This window comes from Chamaea fasciata, unplaced genomic scaffold (genome assembly GCF_029207755.1).
Source record: "Chamaea fasciata isolate MVZ Bird 193981 ecotype frontalis unplaced genomic scaffold, bChaFas1.0.hap1 SCAF_1, whole genome shotgun sequence".
NCBI classification, from domain to species: Eukaryota; Metazoa; Chordata; class Aves; order Passeriformes; family Sylviidae; genus Chamaea; species Chamaea fasciata.
In genome coordinates, this window is record NW_027094086.1 from 86,565,945 (window position 1) to 86,588,275 (window position 22,331).

The 22,331-nt window shown below is 42.7% G+C and overlaps 1 protein-coding gene across 2 annotated transcripts; it reads left to right on the top strand.

Moving 5' to 3' along the window:
* Positions 1-392: 392 nt before the first annotated feature.
* RIOK1 (RIO kinase 1) lies at positions 393-16,039 on the top strand. Of its 2 annotated transcripts, XM_066187777.1 has the most exons (17): positions 393-546; positions 1,416-1,620; positions 2,788-2,878; positions 3,867-3,936; positions 4,650-4,692; positions 5,359-5,451; positions 6,169-6,281; positions 6,407-6,487; positions 7,021-7,107; positions 7,683-7,820; positions 8,481-8,584; positions 10,213-10,319; positions 10,946-11,011; positions 12,610-12,729; positions 13,011-13,064; positions 14,130-14,294; positions 15,809-16,039. In XM_066187777.1, exons 1-17 carry the CDS (start codon positions 476-478, stop codon positions 15,917-15,919), a joined length of 1,719 nt encoding a protein of 572 aa, XP_066043874.1. In that variant the 5' UTR covers positions 393-475; the 3' UTR covers positions 15,920-16,039. The 2 variants fall into 2 exon arrangements, with proteins under 2 accessions (XP_066043874.1, XP_066043883.1); XM_066187786.1 differs by lacking the exons at positions 393-546; positions 1,416-1,620; positions 2,788-2,878 and adding an exon at positions 3,575-3,664 and having other exon boundaries at positions 15,809-16,038.
* The last annotated feature ends 6,292 nt before the right edge of the window (positions 16,040-22,331 follow it).

Sequence of the window (22,331 nt, forward strand, 5' to 3'; positions counted from 1 at the left end):
ATCTTAAAGATCATTTAATTCCGTCCCCCCTGCTGTGGTCAGGGACACCTTCCACTAGGCCAGGTTGCTCAAAGCCCCATCCAACCTGGCCTTGAACACTTCCAGGGATGGGGCATCCACAACTTCTCTGAGCAACACGTTCCACTTCCTCACCACCCCGGAGGTAAAGGATTTCTAACTAATATCTGATCTAACCCTACTCATGTCCAGTGTAAAGCCATTCCCCACTTCAAGCCCTAGTAAACACTCCCTCCGTGTGCCGACTCTCCCCGCGCGGGAGGCCGGGAAGCGGGTAGGGACGGGAGCGGGGACCGGAGCTGGGGCGGGTCCGTCCCAGCCGCGCTCGCCCGCGCTGCTTTTCGTCCCTCTGGAGGCGCCGTAGCGGCCGTGCCGGCGCCTGCGTTCCGCCGGCATCCCGGCTCATCCCGGCTGCCGGTTCCTGCCTCCCGATTCCTGCCTCCTGGCCGCCGCCGCCATGGATTACCGAGCGCTGGTGATGAGCCAGGTCGTGCCCGGGCAGTTCGACGATGCGGACTGCTCGGACAGGTGAGGGCGCACCGAGGGGTGGGGGCGGTGGGGGGCCGGGCCTGCGGCCGGGCGAGCACGCGGTGCGGAACGGGGAGCACCCCTGGGGCTTGGCCGGGAGCGGGGAAGGGAGAGCGAGCGGGCGGTGCTGCCCGGTTACGGGAGCAGGTGAGAGGAAAGGCTGCGTGTGTGTCTCGGCTTCCCTTTTCCAGTATGTGTGCTGCTTTGGAGCGTGTTTGTCCTGGCAGAAAACCGTGACACGTTACTGACGTTACAGGATCGTAGCATCAGTAAGGTTGGAAAAGACCTCTGAGATCATCGAGTCCGAGCTGTGACCCAACACCCCCGTGCCAACTGGACCACGGCACTGAGTAACAAGTCCAGTCCTTCCTTAAACACCTGCAGGAACAGTGACTCCACCACCTCCCTGGGCAATCCATTCCAATGTCTAACCACCCTTTCTGTGATGAAATTCTTCCAAATTCTTCTGGTGCAACTTTGCAGCTCTAGGCCATGTCCTCTTTTCCTGTCACTTGTTGCCTGGGAGAAGAGACCGACCCCCATGTGGCTACAGCCTCCTTTCTCCTTTTTAGAGAGTGATAAGGTCCCCCCCCCCCCCCCGAGCCTTCTTTCCTCCAGGCTAAACAATCTCAGCTCTCTCAGTTGCTCCTCATTGGACTTGCGCTCCAGACCCTTCACCAGCTTCATTTCCGTTTCCTAGACCTGATCCAGCACCTCAGTATCCTTCCTGAGTAGAGGGCCTCAGAACTGGACTCAGTGAATTAAAACACGAGGGAAAATGTAAAATAATTTATGGAGATAAGTGTATTGAATTTTTGGTGACTGTAACAATCATTTTTGGATATAGAGACATCTGTTTTTCTTTTAAGTGAGTCTGCGGAAGACACAGAAACATGTAAAGAGGGTGAGGTCCCTGAGAACTGCCAGTTATGCACATGTGAGGAAGTTAACGCTGAAGAAGGAGATGGTGATGATGACAACGATGATGAAGAGGAAGATGAAGACTGGGACTGGGATGATGAGGTGGGAAGACTCACGAAGCGGCACAGTGCTGCTGGTGGATGCAATCCACAGGTATGTTGAAGGCTATTCTGTGAGCCTTGAGGGTGCCCAAGAGCCAATGGGGCCACCCTGGAGGCTTTGTTTGTTGTTAGTGTTATATTGAGGACAAATGCCAGCAGAAATTTTTTCTTGAGGGAATCCCCTTCCTTTGCACCTGTTCCTCTGGCATGCTGTATGTGTATGTACATTGTGGCCAGAGCCCCATTTGATTTTCATGTCTCATACCTTGCTGCTGGATTCTCTTTGTCACTGCAGTTTCCTTCTCTTTCCTTATCTTTCTCAGCTTTTCTTTGCTCACCCTGATCTCTACAGATATTCCTCACTTTTTGGTATTTGTCCTCAGTGTTTCTGAGCATCTTCCCCAGCCTTTCTATTTATTTTTAGACTCTCTGCTAGTCATATCCAGGGTGAAAACAGTTCTGGTTTTGACTTAATAGTGAAGAAGGCAAAGGAAAATACAAGCAGAGGAAATGGAAGGGAGGTGCTTGAAGTGGATTAATTTAGAGTGTATGGTGTTGGCATAGAAACTCTGGCATTGTGCAGAGTGAAAAGCACTCATGAAGGTAAGAAGGGTGCTAGTTCTCACATCAGCTTGGACACTAGAGGCTCAAAACCTTATTGATACCAACCTAGCAGAACAGTTGAGATAAATCAGAGTGGTGCTGGTCATAGCATAGCATGTCTGGCAGTGCTTGTCCTGGGTGGTGTATTCTTGCCTTTGTTTAGAGGTTTATGCTGTTCAGTGATGGTGAAATTATGTTCAGGTGTTAGTTGTGTTTGGGAAGGACTACATGTAAGAAAAGACAGAATCTTGGAAAGTTTTCTCAGTTCATTACCTGTGCATTTCTCCCCTCTTATTTTATTCCTGGTTTCTGTCTTCCATTCTCTTCGTTTTACAGACAGAAAATGTGCTGTGTGAGAACCTTGTAGCTTCCTAGACTAAAAATAACCCTGGTTTGGAGTACTTTTAGAATTTTAACTGATGTGTTACCTGTATTTTCTTTTCTTGATTTAAGTAAAATCTGGTGTTAATCCATATCTGTTTCCTTATATCCCATGTGGTTTTCATCTTACAGCTTTAGGCATAGGCATTTTGAGGTGACTTATCCAATGACATGGTTTGAAATTCAAAGGGCTGTGTACAGAATGTGATTTATGTGTACAAATCCTTTATTTCAGGCAAATCGACAGACCTCTAATTGTTCTTTAGCAAAACTGTCAACCCCTACAGGCAAGGTTTTAAGAAAATTTGAACACAAAATCAATTTAGGTGAGTATAATTGCACTGTTGTCTGTTATTTAAACAGTTACCAACCACTCTATGGCATTCTCAGACTAATTCCACTTATGTTAAGCCAGAACTCAGCGGAATGGGTGAGTTAGCCTTTGCCAGGGAGATTAAAAATGGCTTTTGAGTACTTGAAGTTGCCTTTAGTGTCCATGAACTGGCTGTCAAACCCCTCTCTCTCCACCTTCACAGCCACATGGCTGTTTTGTTGGTGTTTTTTCTTTCCCCTTGACTTCTCCAGGCAGCATGAAGTATTTCTTCCCTAGATTCTCTGTAGGAACAAGCTGTTTGGGCGGAGGGAGGGTATCAACTCTGTTGTGTTGATCATTCCCACAGCTGCTGCCACAGCTGCATTTTCTAGATGAATGCAATCCCCTGTAGTATCAGGGGTGTACCTTATGCAGCAGTTCTCTCCCAGGGGCAGAGTTCCTGTGCTAAGTGAAGAGGCTGCTGTCCCAGCTGGTGTGGTTTGATTTTTACCCTGAGATGGAGTTGGCTGCTCAGCACAGCCTGTCAGGACTATGGGTGGCTGTGATTCAACCTTCTGACTGGGTAGAGGTCAGAGGTTGGGTTTTCCTGTATAACAAAGTGTTGATAGAGGATGAAGGCTGCTGGTATATGTAGCCAAATACAGCAGCTTTTATACATTTAGCATTTAATTAAGCACCATTTAAATGTATTGTTGAAGAGAATCTGGGAGGCCATTGCTTATTGAGCTAAGAAAAATGGCATTTGATTGTTACAAGAGAAGAACAGACAAATTTAATGGTGAGATGTTATCCAAAAGGCATTATTGGCATCACATTTCCAAGTCAGTGGAATTGTCTCACTCATCTGTGTTGTTATCTTATAGTCCTGCCCTGAAATGTAAACAGAGTGAAGTGCTAGGTTAACCCCAGTGTGTAGGAAACTTCTTTGGATTTTGGGTTTGGTTTTTGTGGTTTTTTTTCATTTCTTAAATGTTTTTCAGATAAGCTAAATTTTGATGACTCTGTTATAAACAGAGTCACAGAAAAGTCAAGACAGAAGGAAGCAGACATGTGAGTATTATTTATGCTTCTATTTTCACTTAAATACCTTGAACCCAGAAGTGTGGTGCTTATTTCCTGTTTTGAGTAAGTTTGTTAAGAAAAATGAAATTTAGAAGTAGTCTATGTGCAGTTTGCCCTTTGCTCTTCAACTTTTTGGTTTCCAAATCAGTTGTCTGATTCATCCCAAAATTTTGATTCTTTTGTCACTGGTAGCACATCTGATTGTGTTGGTGTAGCAGAGTAAGACAGAAGTGATTGGTGTCATTCCCCTAGAGATAACACCCTTTAATATTCTTTTTTTCAAAACAGAAATCTTTAAGCCACTGAACTCAAAAGGTATTGGAGGCCTTTTGAAAGTTCCTCCTGATGATTTGGTGAGGGAAAAGTATTTCTTCTTAAGAATCTTTTTTTTTTTTTTGGCCTGCAGTTTATAGCCCTAAATTGTAAAGATAGATAGAGTCTTCTCCTGAATGAGCATAATTCAGAAAAACCAGGAAGATAATCTATAAAAATGAAAGGCTCTGATGTTAATGGTGGTGGTTTGTTGATTTTTTTTCCTTTCCATCCCTCTGTCTGCAGGAGAAACCTTTGGTTTTGTATGAACTGAAAGCCTTGCTTCTTAAGGCTGTCATCTTATCTTTGACCCAGAATGTCACGGTTTGCTCTGTCAAGATGCTGAGCCCATATGTGGGATTGTAACATTCTGTTTTCACTTCTGCTAGGTACCGAGTCAAAGACAAGTCAGACAGAGCAACAGTAGAGCAGGTAAGTCCTTTGTTCATCAAGTTTCCCTTTTGACCAGAGCAAATAGTGTAGAATTTTGGAATCAATGAAAAAACTGTTAGAGCAGGAACAGAGTTTTGAAATTCTGTTTCCCTTGTTCTGCTGAAAAGGCCTGTTGTTTGTTTCTTTCTTTCGCATATGAAGGTTAATTTTGGTTCCATAAACATTTTAGAGCTTATTTTTGTGTTTAACATTGTGATTTGTTCATCTGTGTAATGCAGAATTCCATCTTAAGCTTTTATTAAATTTCAAAGAACAAGAAAAATGTTGAGTTTGCCTTTTTTTTTCTTCTTTAGCAAGACTGAATTATTACTGGCCTGAGCCCACATGGCTGTTCTATTTCAGTTATGGTATCTGTATCCCAAGAAAAATCTTACTTTAAAACATTTAATGCAGCTATGGGTGGGACATTATTTCTTTGTCTCTTCTAGAGTTAGCTGGAAAACATATAGAATTAGATTAAAAAAAAAGAAATTTAGAAGAAAAAGTGAAATACCATCCTAGATTCATGGCAAAATTATGAGTGGTTGCTGTTCAGATTATTATTTGATCCTTGAGAAGAATCTGATGCCAAGTGTCCTTCAATATGATAGTAAGACTATTATTTGGGTTTTTTTCCTCTGCTGACTTTTCTGTTTTAAATTTGAGGTGTTGGACCCCAGGACTCGAATCATTCTGTTCAAGATGCTCTCTAGAGGTATCATATCAGAAATCAATGGCTGCATCAGCACAGGGAAAGAAGTAAGTTTTATTGCAAATAATACAATAGGCTTTTTCTTTTCAGCAAGCTGGGTGGAAGTTTATGATGCTCAGAAAATGTAGTGAAATACTTGGCCTTAATTCGACATTTTTTGTGTTGCTTGATTGGTAAGAAGTTATCTTAAGAAAAAGTTATTTATGTTCAAGGAAACCAATTTTCCCAAGTACGAAAGATTTCTAAGAATGCTTTAATATTATCTTAAATTCGTGGATGTTGTTAATTGCATCTTACAACAAAAAGTTTTGGCAAAGTTATGTATACCCACAGTATTAAATAGTGCCTAAAAAAACATACAGACCCAGGTAATTCTGATGAAAGACAGACTTCCTCCCTATGCAGAGGTGGAACATGAGACATTCGGGGCATGCTTTAGGGCCTGAACAGAGCACAGGCTCAAATTAACCCTTCACACAAGGGCTTGTTTCAGTCTCCCAAGTGTGCATGAGGCCGAGTTTTCTTGTGCAATGTTGATTTTATTCTGAGGGCATCGCTGCACCCCTGTGCCATCTTAGGTACTTCCTATAAGCTGCCTTTTGTGGAAAAAGGATTGCCCTTGTGTGCAGTCTCCTTCGGCTGGGTGTCACATAGGGACTGGGTGAGATCAGCTCTTTTCCAGGTGCCAGAACAAGAAGAAGAGAGATTATGTTACTTTAAAGAGCTTTTCTTTAATGTTATTTCTTCCCTTTTTAATCTGATAGGCCAATGTATATCATGCCAGTACTGCAAATGGAGAGAACAGAGCAATAAAGATTTACAAAACCTCTATTCTGATGTTTAAAGATCGGGATAAGTATGTGAGTGGTGAATTCAGGTGAGCTTGACTTCTGCCTGGTTTTACTGGGGAAGAGGGATTGTTTTGAAAGGTGTTAAAGTCACTGGTGCTCATGCTGCATTGATAGACTAAGAGTCCCTGCTGTTTTTTTTTTTTATTTAAAGATTTCGTCATGGATACTGCAAAGGCAACCCAAGAAAAATGGTGAAGACATGGGCTGAAAAAGAGATGAGGAATTTAATAAGGTGATTTTTCCAGTTTTCATTTCATCACGCAGAGGTTACTGAAACTTTTAAGTTTATAGGAGGTGCTCTCTTCGCTAGACTGTGGCTATCACTACCCTTTAGTGTCTCTGGAGTGTTCAGGAAAGTGTCTTTAGCTTCATTATGGGAGAGAAACAAAAGGGGAGGGAAGAATAGAGATCCTCATTTGTTTTCCTGTTAATGCTCTAAGCTCTTCAGTGTGTGAACTCTATCTGACATGACTGAACAGCAATGAAAAGCTAGAAATAGCTGCTGCTGAGCAGCAGCACACTGTGTGATATAGGTTAATCTAGGATTAACCTGAACTGTCTAAAGATTCTTTGACACAGGAATGCTTAGAAAAGGGTCAAAATGGTTGTGGCTTTTTGTGTGCATTTCCTAGTTGTTCTTCACAAGGGAGAGTTTCCTGAGCTCTTACTGTGTTATGTTCAAAGCTGCAGAGCTCCTTTATGCACTAGTGCAAAGCAAATAGAGTTTGGTTTTATTATTTTTGTGGCTTTGTTCCTATATTTCAGGTTGAATACAGCCCAGATACCTTGCCCAGAGCCAATTATGCTAAGGAGTCATGTGCTTGTCATGGGCTTTATTGGTAAAGGTGATAGGTAAGTATCCTTAGAAAATAATTTTTTTTGTTTGTTTGGCGTTTTTTTTTTAGTAATAGCTTTTTCCCAAGGTTTATTAAAACCAAACAAACATACCCTCTGAATTTGTCTACAGTTACTCTAGGCCTGTAAAGTTAACATGTGCATGTGATCCATGGAATGGTCCCAAACATTTGTCAGCTACTACTGCAGGAAATCTGTGTGATTCTGAAACTTCAGTTGTGTGCAAAATTAACTCTTAAAGTGTCTTAACCAGAGATTAATGCTGGAAAGGCTTGCTAATCATACATGAAGATAGTTTATTGTTTTGTAGTTACAGACATAAATGTAGCATGGTCCAAATTAGCTCCTGTTGGAAATAAATCTCCAGAATCTTTAGCAAGCATGTAGCAAAGTTTTGCTGCTCTTCCTGCTGGCTCCTTGCACTTGGTTGCTTATCCTGACTTGCTTGACACGCTCAGGGAGTGAAAGGATCAGGCACAGCAATTAAAGCATTTGCAGCTGGTATGAAGAATGAAAAAAGTATTTAGTTTCTGTTTTGTTTTGTTTTGGTTTTTTTTTTTTGTCATTTCAAGGCCTGCGCCTCTGCTGAAGAATGCTCAGTTGTCTGACTCCAAAGTCCGAGAGCTATACCTGCAGATCATCCAGTACATGAGAAGAATGTACCAAGATGCCAGACTTGTTCACGCAGATCTCAGTGAATTTAATATGCTGTATGTTTTTAATCCTTGCTCTGAATTGTGACATCTAAAATGTATGCATTGGCAACCTCTGTGTGAGAGTGCTGGTGTACCTTTCAGTGAGGGCGGGGTCCTTGTCCTTACTGGGTTTTGTAACTTAGCTAATTAATCATGTAGCTTTTAACCCAGATCTGAGCTTTCTCTGTTAAAAAATGCCAACAGGCAAACAAACCTACCAGAAAAGCCCCATAAAAAAGATAGGAAAAAAATTTAAAAACACAACAAAATCACCTCACAAAACCTCCTCACAACCAGAAAAAAACCCCCATTAAGTCAGGCAAAAATTAGTAAGGTGTCATTTTTTTATAAGGTATTTTATATTAGTAAGGTGTCGTTTGACTGCTGTATTTTTATAACTTGTTTCTTGGTTTTTTTCTTTTTCATGCACCTCTCTGCTTTTTTTTGTTCATGAGCAAACTATTTTTTTAAAAAGTCTAATTATACACCTTGTGTAGAGGAGGGAAAGGATTGCCTGCAATAAGCCATCTTGGCCCTAACATGCAAAGGCGTATGCTGGAGAAAGAAGTTAAGATTTTTTTATTTTGCTGGTTCTTAAGTTTGAAGCCTGCTTTGTTGCCTGCCCCTCAGTAGTCTGGTGGAGCTGGTGCAGCTGTGTGTGGGGTTTCCTTGCAGGTACCATGGAGGGGACTTGTATATCATCGACGTATCTCAGTCTGTGGAGCATGACCACCCGCATGCGCTGGAGTTCCTGCGCAAGGACTGCGCCAACGTCAACGGTGAGGGGGCTGCACCTCAACCCTCCTCCTGACAGCTTGTTTGTTTAGCAGGGTAGGCTCAGTTCACCTTATGTTCTTTCAGGTGTAACTGACTGTAGAAGCTGTCAAAATTCCATTAAAATACTTCCTCTCCTATGTTTTTGTGACTTCCTCAGGGAGCAGCATACTGTGCTGAGTTCAAAGTAGTGCAGCCTATTTTGCTAGAAATCGTCTGTCTGAAATGAGTCATGTGGCTGAATCTCAGACTTATGATAGATCTAAGATCACTCCCAATCTCCAGCAGTGCTCACCCCAATCTTAACTTCCCTTACTTAAAAAACTGTGCAGACATACTGATGTGTTGCCTTCTGTAAGCTGAATCCACATCTGGATTTCCTCAGCTGGCAAGACATTTCTGTGTGTTATGAAGTTCCCTGCACTTAAGGGAAGCTGAGAGGAGGCAGTAATTAATTAGAGATGTTATCACTTGTCATAGTATTTTGATAAGTTTGACGGTGTTTTTCTCTTGAGAATTTGGTCTTCATGTGTGAAAATACGTGTTGTGTAACAGATACACACCTCCTGATAGGGTGTGTCCCTGAGGAGAAAAAAATCTCTGTGGCTGCTTCTGTCCCCCCCTTTCTTTTCAGCTGGCTTTTTTTCTTATTTTACAGAGACTCTTGAAAGTCTGATGCATAATTAGGAAAGAACTGTGTGCATGCTGTATGACTGTTGATATCCAGCATGCCACTTTTTCCTTTTATTCCTTTTCTGTTCATGCATTTCTAGTAACTTCCTTCTGGCTCAGCTAGTTGCACCGTTGCTCTTTATTCATGTTTTTTGACTTACTCTCCCTAGATATTCTAGTGTCTCAGTGGTTTTGGTGTTGTTTCACTTGTTTTCTGTCACTGCAACTTCCTCTGTCTAAACTTTCTACAGAGACTCTTAAGAGACACCGGGTTCTGCCCTAGGTGTGATCTTTGCAGAGATTTGTGGTTCCATGGGCACAGAGAGCTGCCTCTAAGCAAAGTCATTTTTACTCTTTCTATGATTAATTTATCACAGTGAGAGATCTTCTGGGAATTTTAGTAGGAAGTATTTATTAAACAGTCCTCAGTGTCACTCGCTGCTGCCTTTCAGAACAGAAATGCAGCTTTTGGTTTTGGTCATAATTGATTTAAGTAACCAGTTTTGAGTGTAGTAGTGAGGAAGATTCTAGGACATCAAGATGTCTTCCCCTTCTTGGTGGATCATAATGAGTCTGTACTGTATTTCAGTGGCCACTTGTTTCTCTCTGGCAAAAGTTTAAGGTCTCCATTCCTTATTTAAAATACTTTTCTTTCTAAATCTTAGTTCTTGCCAATACTTCACCTGTCTTGAATTCTTTACTTCTTAGCCCATACTCGATTAAGTTGGGGTCCTGCTGAAATTGATTTGGCTTTTATGTTTATGCAGTTTTTCTCCTTTTAGTATTTGTTGCAGCTGAGAGATGAACAGTTTTATTTCAGATGGCCAAGAACCATCTGGTAACTAAACTCCATATGATGTAGAGCATGCTGCTGAGACTTTCCCAAGTCACTTTAACATCCAAGCTGCGTATGTTAAATGGAATTACTTATGGGCTTTGTCTCTCCCTTGTTTCCTGGCAGACTTTTTCCAGAAGCACAATGTTGCAGTGATGACAGTAAGGGAGCTGTTTGAATTTATTACTGATCCTTCTATCACAAGTGAGAATATTGATGACTACCTGTCTAAGGTAAGACTTCATGGCCTTGTTACTGAGTAAGAGGACAATAAAATCATTTCTAGTTCAAGCTCCATCATCTCATTTATTCTACATCCTACTATAAGGAAGCCAGCACATGACATTGTTGTGCTAGTACTTCAGAAAATGCATATAGGTGTTTTGCATCTATACCATTGTAGGATGACACTGCTTTCATTGCATGTTTTCTCTAAAAGTCTGTCTAATCATGAAGACTCAAATGTCTGTTTGAGGTGCTTTAAGAACCAGGATGCTTTAAGTTAGCTCTTCCTTTCTGGCAAGGAGGAGCTCTGCAGAAATATGATTGTGCTTATATGGAGAGTGGTGTTGTATGTCCTGCAGCCGTGCTGGGCCTGCCACAGTTTGGTCGGGGGGAGCAGCAAGTGTGTTTTTCCCTCTGTTATTGCCCTGATCTGCAGCAGTCAGTGTGGTTCACAGCAGTGTGGTCACCATTAGGTGTCGCTGAAGGCATTCCCATAGGGAAAGCTGGAGTGCATGTGAGTGACGGTGGGGCACAGGGAGAAACGCAGATAGGAATGGTTGGATGTGATTCTAAAGGCTTAGTGGTGCGATTCTAAAGAATGATAACTTTTTTGTAATGTTTTGTATTTCTTTAGGCAATGGAAATAGCATCGAAAAGAACAGAGGAGGAAAGATCCAGTCAAGATAAAGTGGATGAAGAAGTGAGGATTTCTGTTCCTGCTATGAAATTAATATTAACCTTACCTCTTCTAAACACTGAAAAATGTTCTGTTTTCTTTGGAAAAATGTACAGTTGATGATAAACAAGACGTTGTTTGTGATACTGAGATGTCTTGACCTAGTTGAGAAGTATTAAGGGATGCCATGTGTTAAAGCTGACAGCAATAAGGTGTTAGAAGTCAAATATTCAATTTCCTGGACCAGTTTGTTTGCTTACATCTAGGTCCCTTAATGTATCTTCCAGTTCAGATTTAGATAACAGAACACCTGAGTAGAGACATTTGATTATGCCAGTGGTTTTGGCCCAGTGATACAGAAGCAGGCTATTTGGATATGTTCATTGGCCAAATTGCCTATCCTAAGCTCCACTCCCAGTTTAATTCAGTTTTTCCACTGTTTTTACAATAAGTGAAACCATCTCAAGTCCATTGCAGAAAGCTGTTAAAGTTCTGGAAATGCTTGATGTGAAGATAGCACCATTTCAATCTTAGTCTTAACTGTCTGTTTCAGAAGAGTTTAAAAAAACCCCAAACCAACAACCAACAAAAACCTCTTATCTTTGGGGTCAATACTACTTGATTTATTCAAGAGTTTTCTGTCTTGGAGCTCAGCATGTTTCACTAACTGCTTCATGCATTGTCAAGGAAAGATTCTTTTTGTTTTCCAGTGTAGCCTCAGTATAAAACTGCTGAGCTGTAGTCATATTCTAGTGTTTGGTAGCAAGCCCATCTTCTGCAAGCAGGTTACTCTTTTGTAACTGAGGTAACTTTATGAGGTACGAACCTGTAAGAGAGATGGTTTCCTAGCACCTAAGTTCAGTTCATTTCTCTTAGACTTTCCATGTGACCATGGCTAATTTGTGCCACTTCCCTTGCAAAAGAGTAGAGCTGAGTAGGGGAAGTGGGGGCCTGTGCTTTGTGCACAGCTCTCAGATGAGCAGTGATGATCATGAAGTGTACTGAATCTGTACTGGGATTGAACTGATACCATGAAACAGAGAAGCAAAACACATCTCTCTGATCCGGTAGGGTTGTAAGCTTGCTGAAAGACTGTTTCAAATGTGACGAATTTTCAGGATGTTGTTGATCTTGCAGTTAGTTTTTATTGTACCGTAGTGCTGCAAGAACATTTTTTGGGTTGGACTGTAGGTTGAAGTGGTATTGTTACATAAAGAGATTAAGTTCTGGCAGTACATTTCAATGGAGTTGCCTCCTGAAGGCATTGTAAACATTACAATAAAAACATTAGAAAAATTCTTAGGATACAAAACCTTAGGACACCAACAGGCTAAGAGATGGTTGGAGAATTTTGTAAGTGGGCTGGTGTGAGTCACACTAAGGAAGGAGCTTATTAGTTGTGTTCTATCAGTAATGTCTAGATTGCACATTAAGTCTGCTCCTGGAAAAAAATAACCAAACAAAAAACAACTCTGTAGTTCAAATGGTAGTGGATGGCTGCTATGTTCATTTGTTGTTTCTCTGATTGTGATTCTTCCCCTAAGGATGCATAATTAGGAGAGAAAAATATCATGACACTATATGTAAATTAGTAAGTCTGTGTTTTCCTTTCACCGTGCTAGGTATTTAAGAAGGCCTACATACCTCGAACTCTGACTGAAGTTAAAAACTATGAGAGGGATGTGGACATAATGATGAAATTGAAAGAAGAGGATATGGCATTGAATGTTCAGCAAGACAATGTGAGTAGACATGATTAGGCCCTGCAAGAATGAGAGAGGGAATATGAATTCTTCTTACTGGAAACTGTTAACAACAGACAAAAGCAGAAGCCTTGCTACCAAGGTGTGGAGTACTAAATCTATATCATACTTTAAAAATGTCCAGTTAATGCTTAATGCTAACAGTCTGGATTTTATCCTGGTCTTCAAAAAAAATTATTTTTAGATAGTAATTTTCTCTGGTCACCAAGAATTAAGACATAATTTGATAATGTAGTTTCTTCTTCTCTCCCTTGGAGCAGATTCTCTACCAGACTGTGACAGGACTGAAGAAGGATTTGTCTGGTGTTCAGAAGGTGAGAAGGTCTTTTTGAAATCCTTCATTTTAGCCATTTTCAGAAAAGGGCTTACAGGTAGTTCAGAGAACACCTGGTCCTGCAGCTAGCACCATGAAAGAAGCCTCTTGTGTGCAGAGGGACATTTGTGTCCAGGATGGGTCTGGCATGGCAGTGTGTCTGCACAACACAGAATTTGCTTCCCTGCACTGTGGCTGATGCTGGGTTTCTTGAGAATGAAATTATAATCCTTGCTGTGGCCGTGATCTCTTGATCTCTAAAGTTAAGGTGAAGATGAGGGAAAGTCTTTCCTGATTGTGGAAAATGTAATTGATTTAAACTGTTGCATGAGTACAAGTTTTGATATGTTCAGGGTATCTTTGTTGTAATGTTGCATAAAGAACAGTCCTCCAGTATAACGCATAAAATGTTATGTCTTACTGTACTTGCACTACTTGACAGTGACACTTCTGTAAAGTATATTGGATGAGAAGTTGGATACAGATCACTTGGAGCCATGTCATTGAGGGCAGAAGCCCTGTGTGGATTCCCCCTCCTTTGCTCTTTAGCAGTGGTGTAGACTCTTGATTTAAAATAGAAACATAAATATGGATGGGATCAGGCTGTAGCACAGTCTCCAGGCTTGTTTAAGGTTTAAGAATAAGTGAGTGCAGATATTTGTGTTTGCAATATGGAATACATACAGTGCCCCCAAGGTAGATCTGGGCATGATCCAAGGATAATTAAAAATAGGCTTCCACATATGTTAGCAAATTGCTGTTTAACTTAGGGAAATTAGTTTGGGAGTGCAAATAACAGCTGTGCTTTGAGCCCTGACCTAAAAGAATCTGTGTTGTACATTCTAGGTTCCTTGTTCTTAGTTGTCTTAACCTACTTTTCATTCTTTATCTTGAGATTCAGTGAGGGCGGTGGTAAGGGAGATAGCATCAGATTGCTCAAGGGTTTCTTTGCAGCAGATTCTGTTTTCTTTTTCATGAATATATATACATTCTGCATATATGTGTGTGTATGCTGTCATTAGGTTTCTTGGTTTTGATTTGTCATAATTCTTGATACACCTTGCAGATTCCTGCACTTCTTGAAGAGGCAGACAATTCAGAAACAGACTCTGATGATGATGATGATGATGATGGTGGTGGTGGTGGTGGCAGCTCAGAGGACTCTGATTCAGGCTGTAAAGAATCTGTACATCCCAAAGATAAACCTCCTGAAGTTATCATGGACAAAAAGGTCAGCTGGCTGGGAATTGTTTGTTTTTTTCCATCTTTGCTTATATGACACAAAAAAATCCAAACTCAGTGGCTCTTGCTTCTTCTTATCTGAAACAAGCTGTGGACCTTTCCTGTTGTGGAGAACGAGGGCAGAGGCAGTGAATTTCATTTGGGATGCTTTATTAAAGGTGGTTTTATGTAGAGCAGTGTGGAACAGAGCTCTCTGTAGCTTAGGCAAAGCCAGAAGAGAGATCTCTATAGGGAATTACAGGGCTGCACAAAATAGAATTCAGTGAAGCCTGGGCAGCTTTTCAGTCCCTCTGGCTACACTTCCAGGCTTTGGTGTACAGGTTTGTGGCTGTGGTCCCTGATCAACCTCCTTATGCCCAGACAGCTGAGACCACTTGATCTGTAGAACTGGAGATATGGTGACAGTGTTTGTACCACAGTGGCTTTTGCAGTACCATTGGTACAGGCTGGCTAACTTTGCTGTGGGCAAGAGATGTAATGCAGTCCAGCAAAGGGATTATGGTTAGGGTGTGGGGTTTGGGGTTTTTTTGAGGTTTCATTTTCTAAACTGTGGAACAGTATGCTCAGTTTTGGTGAGGCTTTCCTGCAGAGTATCACTCATGAGTGAGAGCCTTTTGGCAGCCTTTGCTGTGTAAGAAAAAAACAAAAAAAAACCAGGGTAAAACTTGGCGGGCTTAAAGGGGTTCAAGATCTGGGACACTGCATTTTAGGTTTTTCTTCCTAGAAATAAGATAATATATTTCGTATCTGTTAAATGTAAGTGCAGTGCCCTACTACACACTGCCAGTGTAGAGCTGCTGCCTTTCAGATGTGAAGCAGGGAAGTCTTGGCCACTTGTCATGCTAATTTGTAGGTTTTCATTTGGACTCCTTTTTGAGTGAGATGAAGGGTTTTTTGTAACCTGTGTGTTTAGCTGTAGGTTGAACAATTGATAAGCAGCAATTACTTCTACCTGCCCCTTCCACTTTGCTGACTTCTTGTTTTCTAGTTGAGTCTCGTCCCTTCTGCGTCTGGCACAGATTTATAGTGTGTTGCAGTAGCATGGCATTCTTTCCTGCCAGTCCTGCTGGTGATCAGCTTGCTCTGAGTTATCAGCACTTACTGGATCAATGTTTTTGCATGACACATAGAAACACATACTACAGTAGCCCTGTGGGTAGCAGAAAATGTAGACCAGACAACCTGTTGTGATCTTAGGTGTAAATAGCATGAGTTAAGAGTGCCTCTTGTTCACTTTCTTCAACGGTTGTATGAAACTCAGGTTCTAACTAGTTTGAATTTTGTCTTGTAATTACCAGTGTGAAAGAGTGGGCTCCACCCCCAACCTGTATTTCCTTTTTCCTTTCCCCTCACCGTTCCTATTGATTTTTTAAGTTTCTTTATCTTGATAACCTTATTTTTCTGTCATGTGTTAATTAACTTGTTAGTGTAACAATTGATTGACTTGTTTAGAATTCTTCATTCCCTTCTGGCTTTAAATGACTCGTGTTTGATTCCTTATAGGAAAGAAAAAAGATGGTTAAAGAAGCCCAAAGAGAAAAGAGAAAAACCAAAATCCCAAAGCATGTGAAGAAGAGGAAGGAAAAGACTGCAAAAATGAAGAAAGGCAAATAAATTCAGCTTTGGCTCAGAGAAAGGGATGATGTGTTGTGGATTAGTCAGTCACCATCTTTTTTTCTTTATTAAAAAATTAAAAATCCTTTATTTATATAATACAGTATAAACTGTAAGGGTGTTTTTGTTAATAACATGGTGTAATTATTTGAACAGAGTGTGTGACACAGGTTTCTCAGTGGGAAGGAATGAGTCTAACATTTGGGCCTGCTAAAATTCTTTACCTGTGCAGGTTTGACTTTTTGCAAAACTCACACTTATTATTTCCTTCTTACTCCCCACACCTTCTTCACAGTATGGAAGCAAATTGAGCTCTGCAGGCTCTCACAGTCCCTCTGGATAACCCTGCAGGCATTGTGGCTTTGCTGCCTCCCTGTGCTTGCATCACCATTAATGGCCAAGTGCACACGTGGCTGCAATCCCCACTCTGACCTTCGAAGCCTCTTTGGTGCCTTTGGCTAGAGATCTCATAGGAGAGGAACTGATCAGGGCTTCCAAATCTCCCTTTCTCTCTCTCTGCTCTCTTTCTCTATCCACACAGGGATTGATAGCACTCTCACATACAGTCCTCACGTAAGCGTAGATGGCATTACTGGGGCAAGCAAGACTGGTATTTTCCTAGCAAATGGGAATGTTTGTTGGGACACTGAGATGAAATATGTGCATTTTGGAAATTGGCATTACATCAGCGCAAGAGAGGAGCCAGCCTCTAACTTGGTAGTGAAGGAAGGAGGACTGGCAAGGCCTCTATCCAGAGATGAAGGAGTGCGGTGATGGCTCTTTCTCATAACACCAAGGGCTTAGATGCTGCCAGAAGCATGGATACTTAATTTCCTGCTTGTGTAAAGACCTATTCAGGCAGAGGTGGCCTTGGTGATGGCTGCCCCGAACATGACTGGGTGTGTTCATCAGTGCGGTGCTGAAGGTGATTGAAACAGTAACAGCTTTGGACACTTTGTCCTTGAAGTCCCATTGGATTAGGAATTCTCCCTGGTGACTGACACAGCTGTGGTGTGAGCATCTGCTGTGGCAGCCATGCTTCATGAAGGTAGTGCACCAGGAAGTGTTTGTAGGGCCTTAGGGTTGTGGATGGAGTGTGGAATTGTGTCCCAGTTGTTACCTTTCCCCAGGAACAAGTTGTGCACTGGGCAGACCTCGGTGTTTTTGGTGAAGTGGCATAAGCATAAGTGATTGTGAAGCTGTGTGTGCTTTATTTTGTGTAGCTCAGCAGTGGACGACTCCACCAGGAAGCCGGTCCATGGCTGATCAGTGTGAGTCAGGGGTTGTCAGACACAAGCCACCTTCACTTTGTGTCTGGCTGCTCTGAAGACAGGGCTAGGTGCTGGTTCTTGGCAAAGAGCCTGGAAGCCCCAGAGACAGAGCATGTCCCATAGGGCAGTGTTTACCTCCTTTACCCGAGGAGACACTCCAGAGAAAGGAGGTTGCTCTCATCTGTGCTTGATGGAAGAGGAAATGTCCCAGCCTACATAACTTTGTCTTCCCTCCAGGCTGTACACTGCAGCCTTATCGAGTTTGCCTAGCTCTAGCTGTCCTGTTGCAGGAAGGTGATCCTGAATCTGTCATTTTGGATTGGAACCTTGCTCGCAGTGATGTGCAGCAGGACTGTCTGTGCAGGCTGTTCAAAGCATGAGCTGCCTGCCTCAGGTGTTTGCCCTAGGACAGGTGTACATAGTCGGGGTGTTGGCAGGGGACCTGAGGTGAAGCACAGCCAGAAAAGCCCATGTGCAAGTGCAGCTGGCCTGGGGGTGGCTGTTGCAGTGAGTATGTGCTTGTCGAGGTGTGCTGTGAGTGTAGTTCATGTGTCCTGGCCACTGCAGGCCTCACAGTGAGGCAGTCCACAGGAATGGGGTGGATGGGGAGCTTTTTGGGCATGAGCCATGAGATCACCAGAAGCATCTTCCTGGTAATCTCCCAAGCAAGGGAATGGTTGAAGAATGCCACACATAACTGCCAAAAGTCACCAGTCTGATTGGGTGTGGGGAGGATGAGGGTGAAATGTCATGACTTTGTATCTGTGCTAAAGAAAAAGCTTCAAAGTAGCACAGACACTCAATTATCCCCACTTTTCCCCCAGAGGTGAAGATCTTACAAGGCCCACTTTGTTTGCCACGGCAGCATGTTTTTGCTGTGCTCTGCTGCTGGCACCTGTGCAGGCAGAGTAGTATTACCATATATACCAGTTCTATGGATACAAACAGTGGGTACAAAACCAGCTCAAAGCTAATGCTTCCCCTGCATCTTCCATAATTTTCCTCCTACCCCCTCTTCCTCCACTCCCCAAGACTGTACTTGCTGGTAGGGCTCTTGTGTCTCCTGTGGACTGTTGCAAGAACCTCCATCGTGGAGCTCACCTCACGTCACAGCACAAGCAAACAGACCCTGGAGAGGTGGGCTGTGGGCTGCTGCTGGGCTGTGGTGCCAGATGACCCTGAGATGTCAGAGCAGCAGTGAGACTGAACTGTGCAGGTGTGATACCTACCCCTAAGACTGAGAAATCCCTTCGGTTGACTGGAAACACATTCCTCCTCTGCTCCACTGCTCACTGGGTGTTCCAGTGTCAAAGTGGAACACTCAGATTACTATTTTTTCCCCTTTTGAATGAGAACATCTTTACTGAGGTCGTGCCATGAACTCTCTTGCTTTGTCACTGAGGCTTTGGGAATGTTTCTGCAAGGAGGGCTTTTGAGAACTGTCTGGTGTGTTTTTCAAAGCACAACTGTTTTGTTTACTGTCTTCTCTGAAAATGGATTGGAGTCCAGTTCTGCTGGGCAATCAGAAGGAATTTTTACAGCTGCAAAAGCAGAACTTTCAACTGCTTTGATACTCCTTTCTGGCTTAAATTAGTGGAGGAGGACTGGCTTAAAAAAGGCAGGATAAGGTGCTTTATGCAGAGGGCAGGCTGTGGGGGGGTTGTGGCAGAATGCTGCCTGTGGTGTTTGCACCGGTATGGGTAAGAATGGGCTTGAAATTAGCTGTCTAATCTGAAATGTCGTTAATTATTCTTATTATTATTAACATATCTATAGATATAGATATATAGATATAATGTTTTAGAATGGGCTGAGCATGTGAAAGACATCAAATTCTCAGGCACAGGTCAGATGCTTGGAAAAATGCATTTCTGGGAATTTGCAGCCAAAAGATTTAGTGACATTAGAAAGCTTAAGTATGTAGAGTGGGAATACTTACAACTCTGTTATCAAAGATAAAAATTTACAAAAGCAATTATTCTTGTCTTCCAGGGCCTTTCCAAGTAGTCCTGTCTTTGCAGCCATTCACTGGGATTCAGTGGGAGAGGACTAGAAAGGAGATAACGCTATGTTAATATGTGTTAATATATGTTGTTCCAAAAAAAGTTCATTACTGTGATGGTGGACTTTTTAGGTGGGTTCAGCCCCCCATCCACCTGGGTTCTGCAGTGCTGTATGGCTGGTTTGCACTCTGAGCAGTTGGCACTAAGCTTCCTCTCAGGTCTGAGGTCTATGCCAGGCTAGTATTAATTTGTTGCTTTTTCCACATGACTTATTTTATGTAGCTGTAGAAGCATTGGAAGGAGAAGTTTTGTGGATTTGGTTTCCACGTAATGAAGTCAGTAAAAGCAGCTTTGTAAGGATACATCTGCTCAGAGGGACCTGGTTTACATGCTGAAATATTTTGATCAAACCATTCACAATGCACAACCAGCTGTGGCAGGCTGCATGCTTATATTTGGCCTGTGTGCTCAGGTGAGGGTCACACCTGTTGTGCTTCGAGACACAAAAGAAGCGAGGCTGGAATTTTCAGAGGACCGATGCATCCTGCAGATTTTGGTCACCGGTAGTGGAGGAGCTGATGATGAAGAGCTGTGAGAGCTGGATTCCAGAATACCAGGTTAACTCAGAAGGCTAACTCAGAATTTATTTCGAACTTTCTAGGGCATCGCTGTAAAAATAAACACATAAATTAATGACTCATTGTTTTTACAGTTGTAATTTTCAAAGCAAAAATGCTGACCCTTTGCCTTAGCATCTCGTTACTTTTCTGGTCTTGACATGACCTTACGTTCCTTGTGCTAATCTTCGTGTCCTCTAGAGGGAGAAGTTCATGCTCAGACTGTTGGAAAGTGCCAAGGCTTCTTTAATATGTGAAAAGTACTAATTATGTTTCAATCAGCTACATACCTTTATATAAATTTTGATGGAGTTGTACATGCACCGAGATGTTGTTTGGGGTTTTTTTCTCCTGAATTTGTAGTGCTTGGACAAGATTTTTTGAGGACATGAGGGCATAATTTGTTCTAGGCCAGGCCAGGCCTGCAACAACGGTATTAATGCTGGGTTTAGGGAGACGTTCTAGATGGCACATGACAAACACCAAGGAGACTTCTTGCCCCCTGTACATATGGTGAAGGGTCATGGTGAGAATCTATAAAATATTAAGGATATCATTCTTCAGCTGTCCAAATTCATGGGCATAAGCACCCATCTTTTGTGCGATGCAAGAAATAGCAATCATTTTGCCATGGTCACTAGCCCTAAACACAGATTGAGCTGTTGACAGCTGCTGGGTTTTTTTCCCCTTCCCCACCTCCCCTCCATGGTTTTTTATTTTCAAAGGACTGACATAAGAACAAACTTGGCCTTTCTTCCTGACACGCAGCAACCTGCCTCTGACCTCTGCAGCCCGCCTGGAACTGTAAGCTCTCCTAAGCTGCAGTGTGAATGCTAGACCTGGCCTGCAGCGGTATGTTCGAGGCTATCTCTCTAATCTACCCCAGAGAACCACGTCTGCAGCAAAGGCCACGAGGCTGGGACTTGCAGTTGGCAGGTATTGCTTGGGGGTTTTGTGTGTTTCTTGTTTCCTTTTTTTTTTTTTGTTCTTGTTTTGTTGTTTTCCAAAGACAGCAGGCTATGGTTGCAGCAGGCTGCTGCAGAACAGGAGGAAGGATGGACAGTGACCCTTCTCCTGGCATTAGGAATGGGTTGAGGACTGGCATGAAGGCCAGTGACGAGGACATTAGGACAGAAAGCCTGATTCATAGTTATCTTCTAGAGATTCAGAGCATTTACTTGGCATTCCTGCTCTTGAGCATTCTTTTCATCCCTTTGCCTAATCTGAGCCTCAACCCTTGAAGCCGAACAGGAGCCCTGTGCTCTCTGCTGTCACTTTCCTCCCAGACTCAGACAGGGCTGATTCTCTGTAGCTGACTTCAGCCCCTCACCCATCAGGTTCTGGGGGCAGATCTGGCTTTTTAGTGTCTCCAGCCCTGAGTGCTAACCCCAGTTCCAACTCTAGCCTTGCCCTGAAACAGGAAAGTCCCGTATTTCCCAGACATCATTCTGGGATGTATGATCAGCACCAGCCGGCACCTAAACAAACAAGAAACAAATCTGGTTCTGCAGCCCCTTCACTCCATAATCTACATCCATGATCGGATGAAGCCAGCAGCTTGCCAAGCTGGAAATGTCCAGAATCAGCCTAGTTTGGTGGTACTTCCAGAATCCAGAAATTAAATTCACTGTTCATTCCTCTCTGTCTTTATCCCTGGATGTGGGTTGTCTGAAAGATGGATGAGACTTAGATTGGGCAGCTCTGTGAAGTCTGAATGGATATTTGATGCTGAATTCTGAGCAGGGAGATATTGCAGGTTTGCCATCAGTGCTTTGGTTAGGAATGTGGACAGCAAGTCTGAAAAGGTGTAATATCTTTCTGGATTCTTCACTGTGCAGACTGGTGTTTGTATGGTATGTAAAATAAAGTTGCCATATTGATAAGGTTGCTGTTGACCTATAAATAATCAAAGCAAGTTGGAGTCAAGGTTTGGACAGGGAGGGCTGGGTAAGCAGGCTCCTCACTAGATGTAGTAAGGATTAGTGCTCAGGTGAGGTTTGGTGTGTAGAGTTGTTTGGGGTAAGGTTTGCTCTGAGGTTGTAAGAGGAGCAGTTTTGGTCTGCATTGCCAGAGTTTGCATTTGGGATGCACAGAGCCCAGAGAGCTCGAGTTGGCAGGACGAGATGAAGGCTGATACTGACTAGAAATGGAGAGCAGAGGGTTTGCTGTTGTTGCTGTTTAAAAGAAAAACTCTAATTTATGTGCTTGACATAAGATGTTGCTTCTAATGCTTTTGCTTCTTGTTAGAAAAGGAGCTTAAGGAATTGTTTGTTCTCTTTCCTCCTGTCAGGTTTCTCATTCTGTGGTCCTCAGTCAGGCACAAGCTTGTGGAGGGTTATGTGGACATGTGTTGCAGAACAGTGTGTCTCTCTGGGCTATGAAGAGGACTTTGGACTTGAGAGCTACCACTGTGCACTATAGACCTCAGGTGTAACAGATACCTGGGCCTTTGAGGAAACATAAGGCAGTGATACCATACTGTGTGAAACACACTGTTCATACATTTGCTGTGCTCTAAGAG

Excerpts from the sequence above, each read along its gene's own strand:
- RIOK1 (XM_066187777.1), top strand. The coding sequence starts at position 476 with ATGGATTACCGAGCGCTGGTGATGAGCCAGGTCGTGCCCGGGCAGTTC. Across the intron at positions 547-1,415 it reads GATGCGGACTGCTCGGACAG|TGAGTCTGCGGAAGACACAG; the intron begins GTGAGGGCGCAC and ends TTTTCTTTTAAG. Across the intron at positions 12,730-13,010 it reads TGAATGTTCAGCAAGACAAT|ATTCTCTACCAGACTGTGAC; the intron begins GTGAGTAGACAT and ends CCCTTGGAGCAG.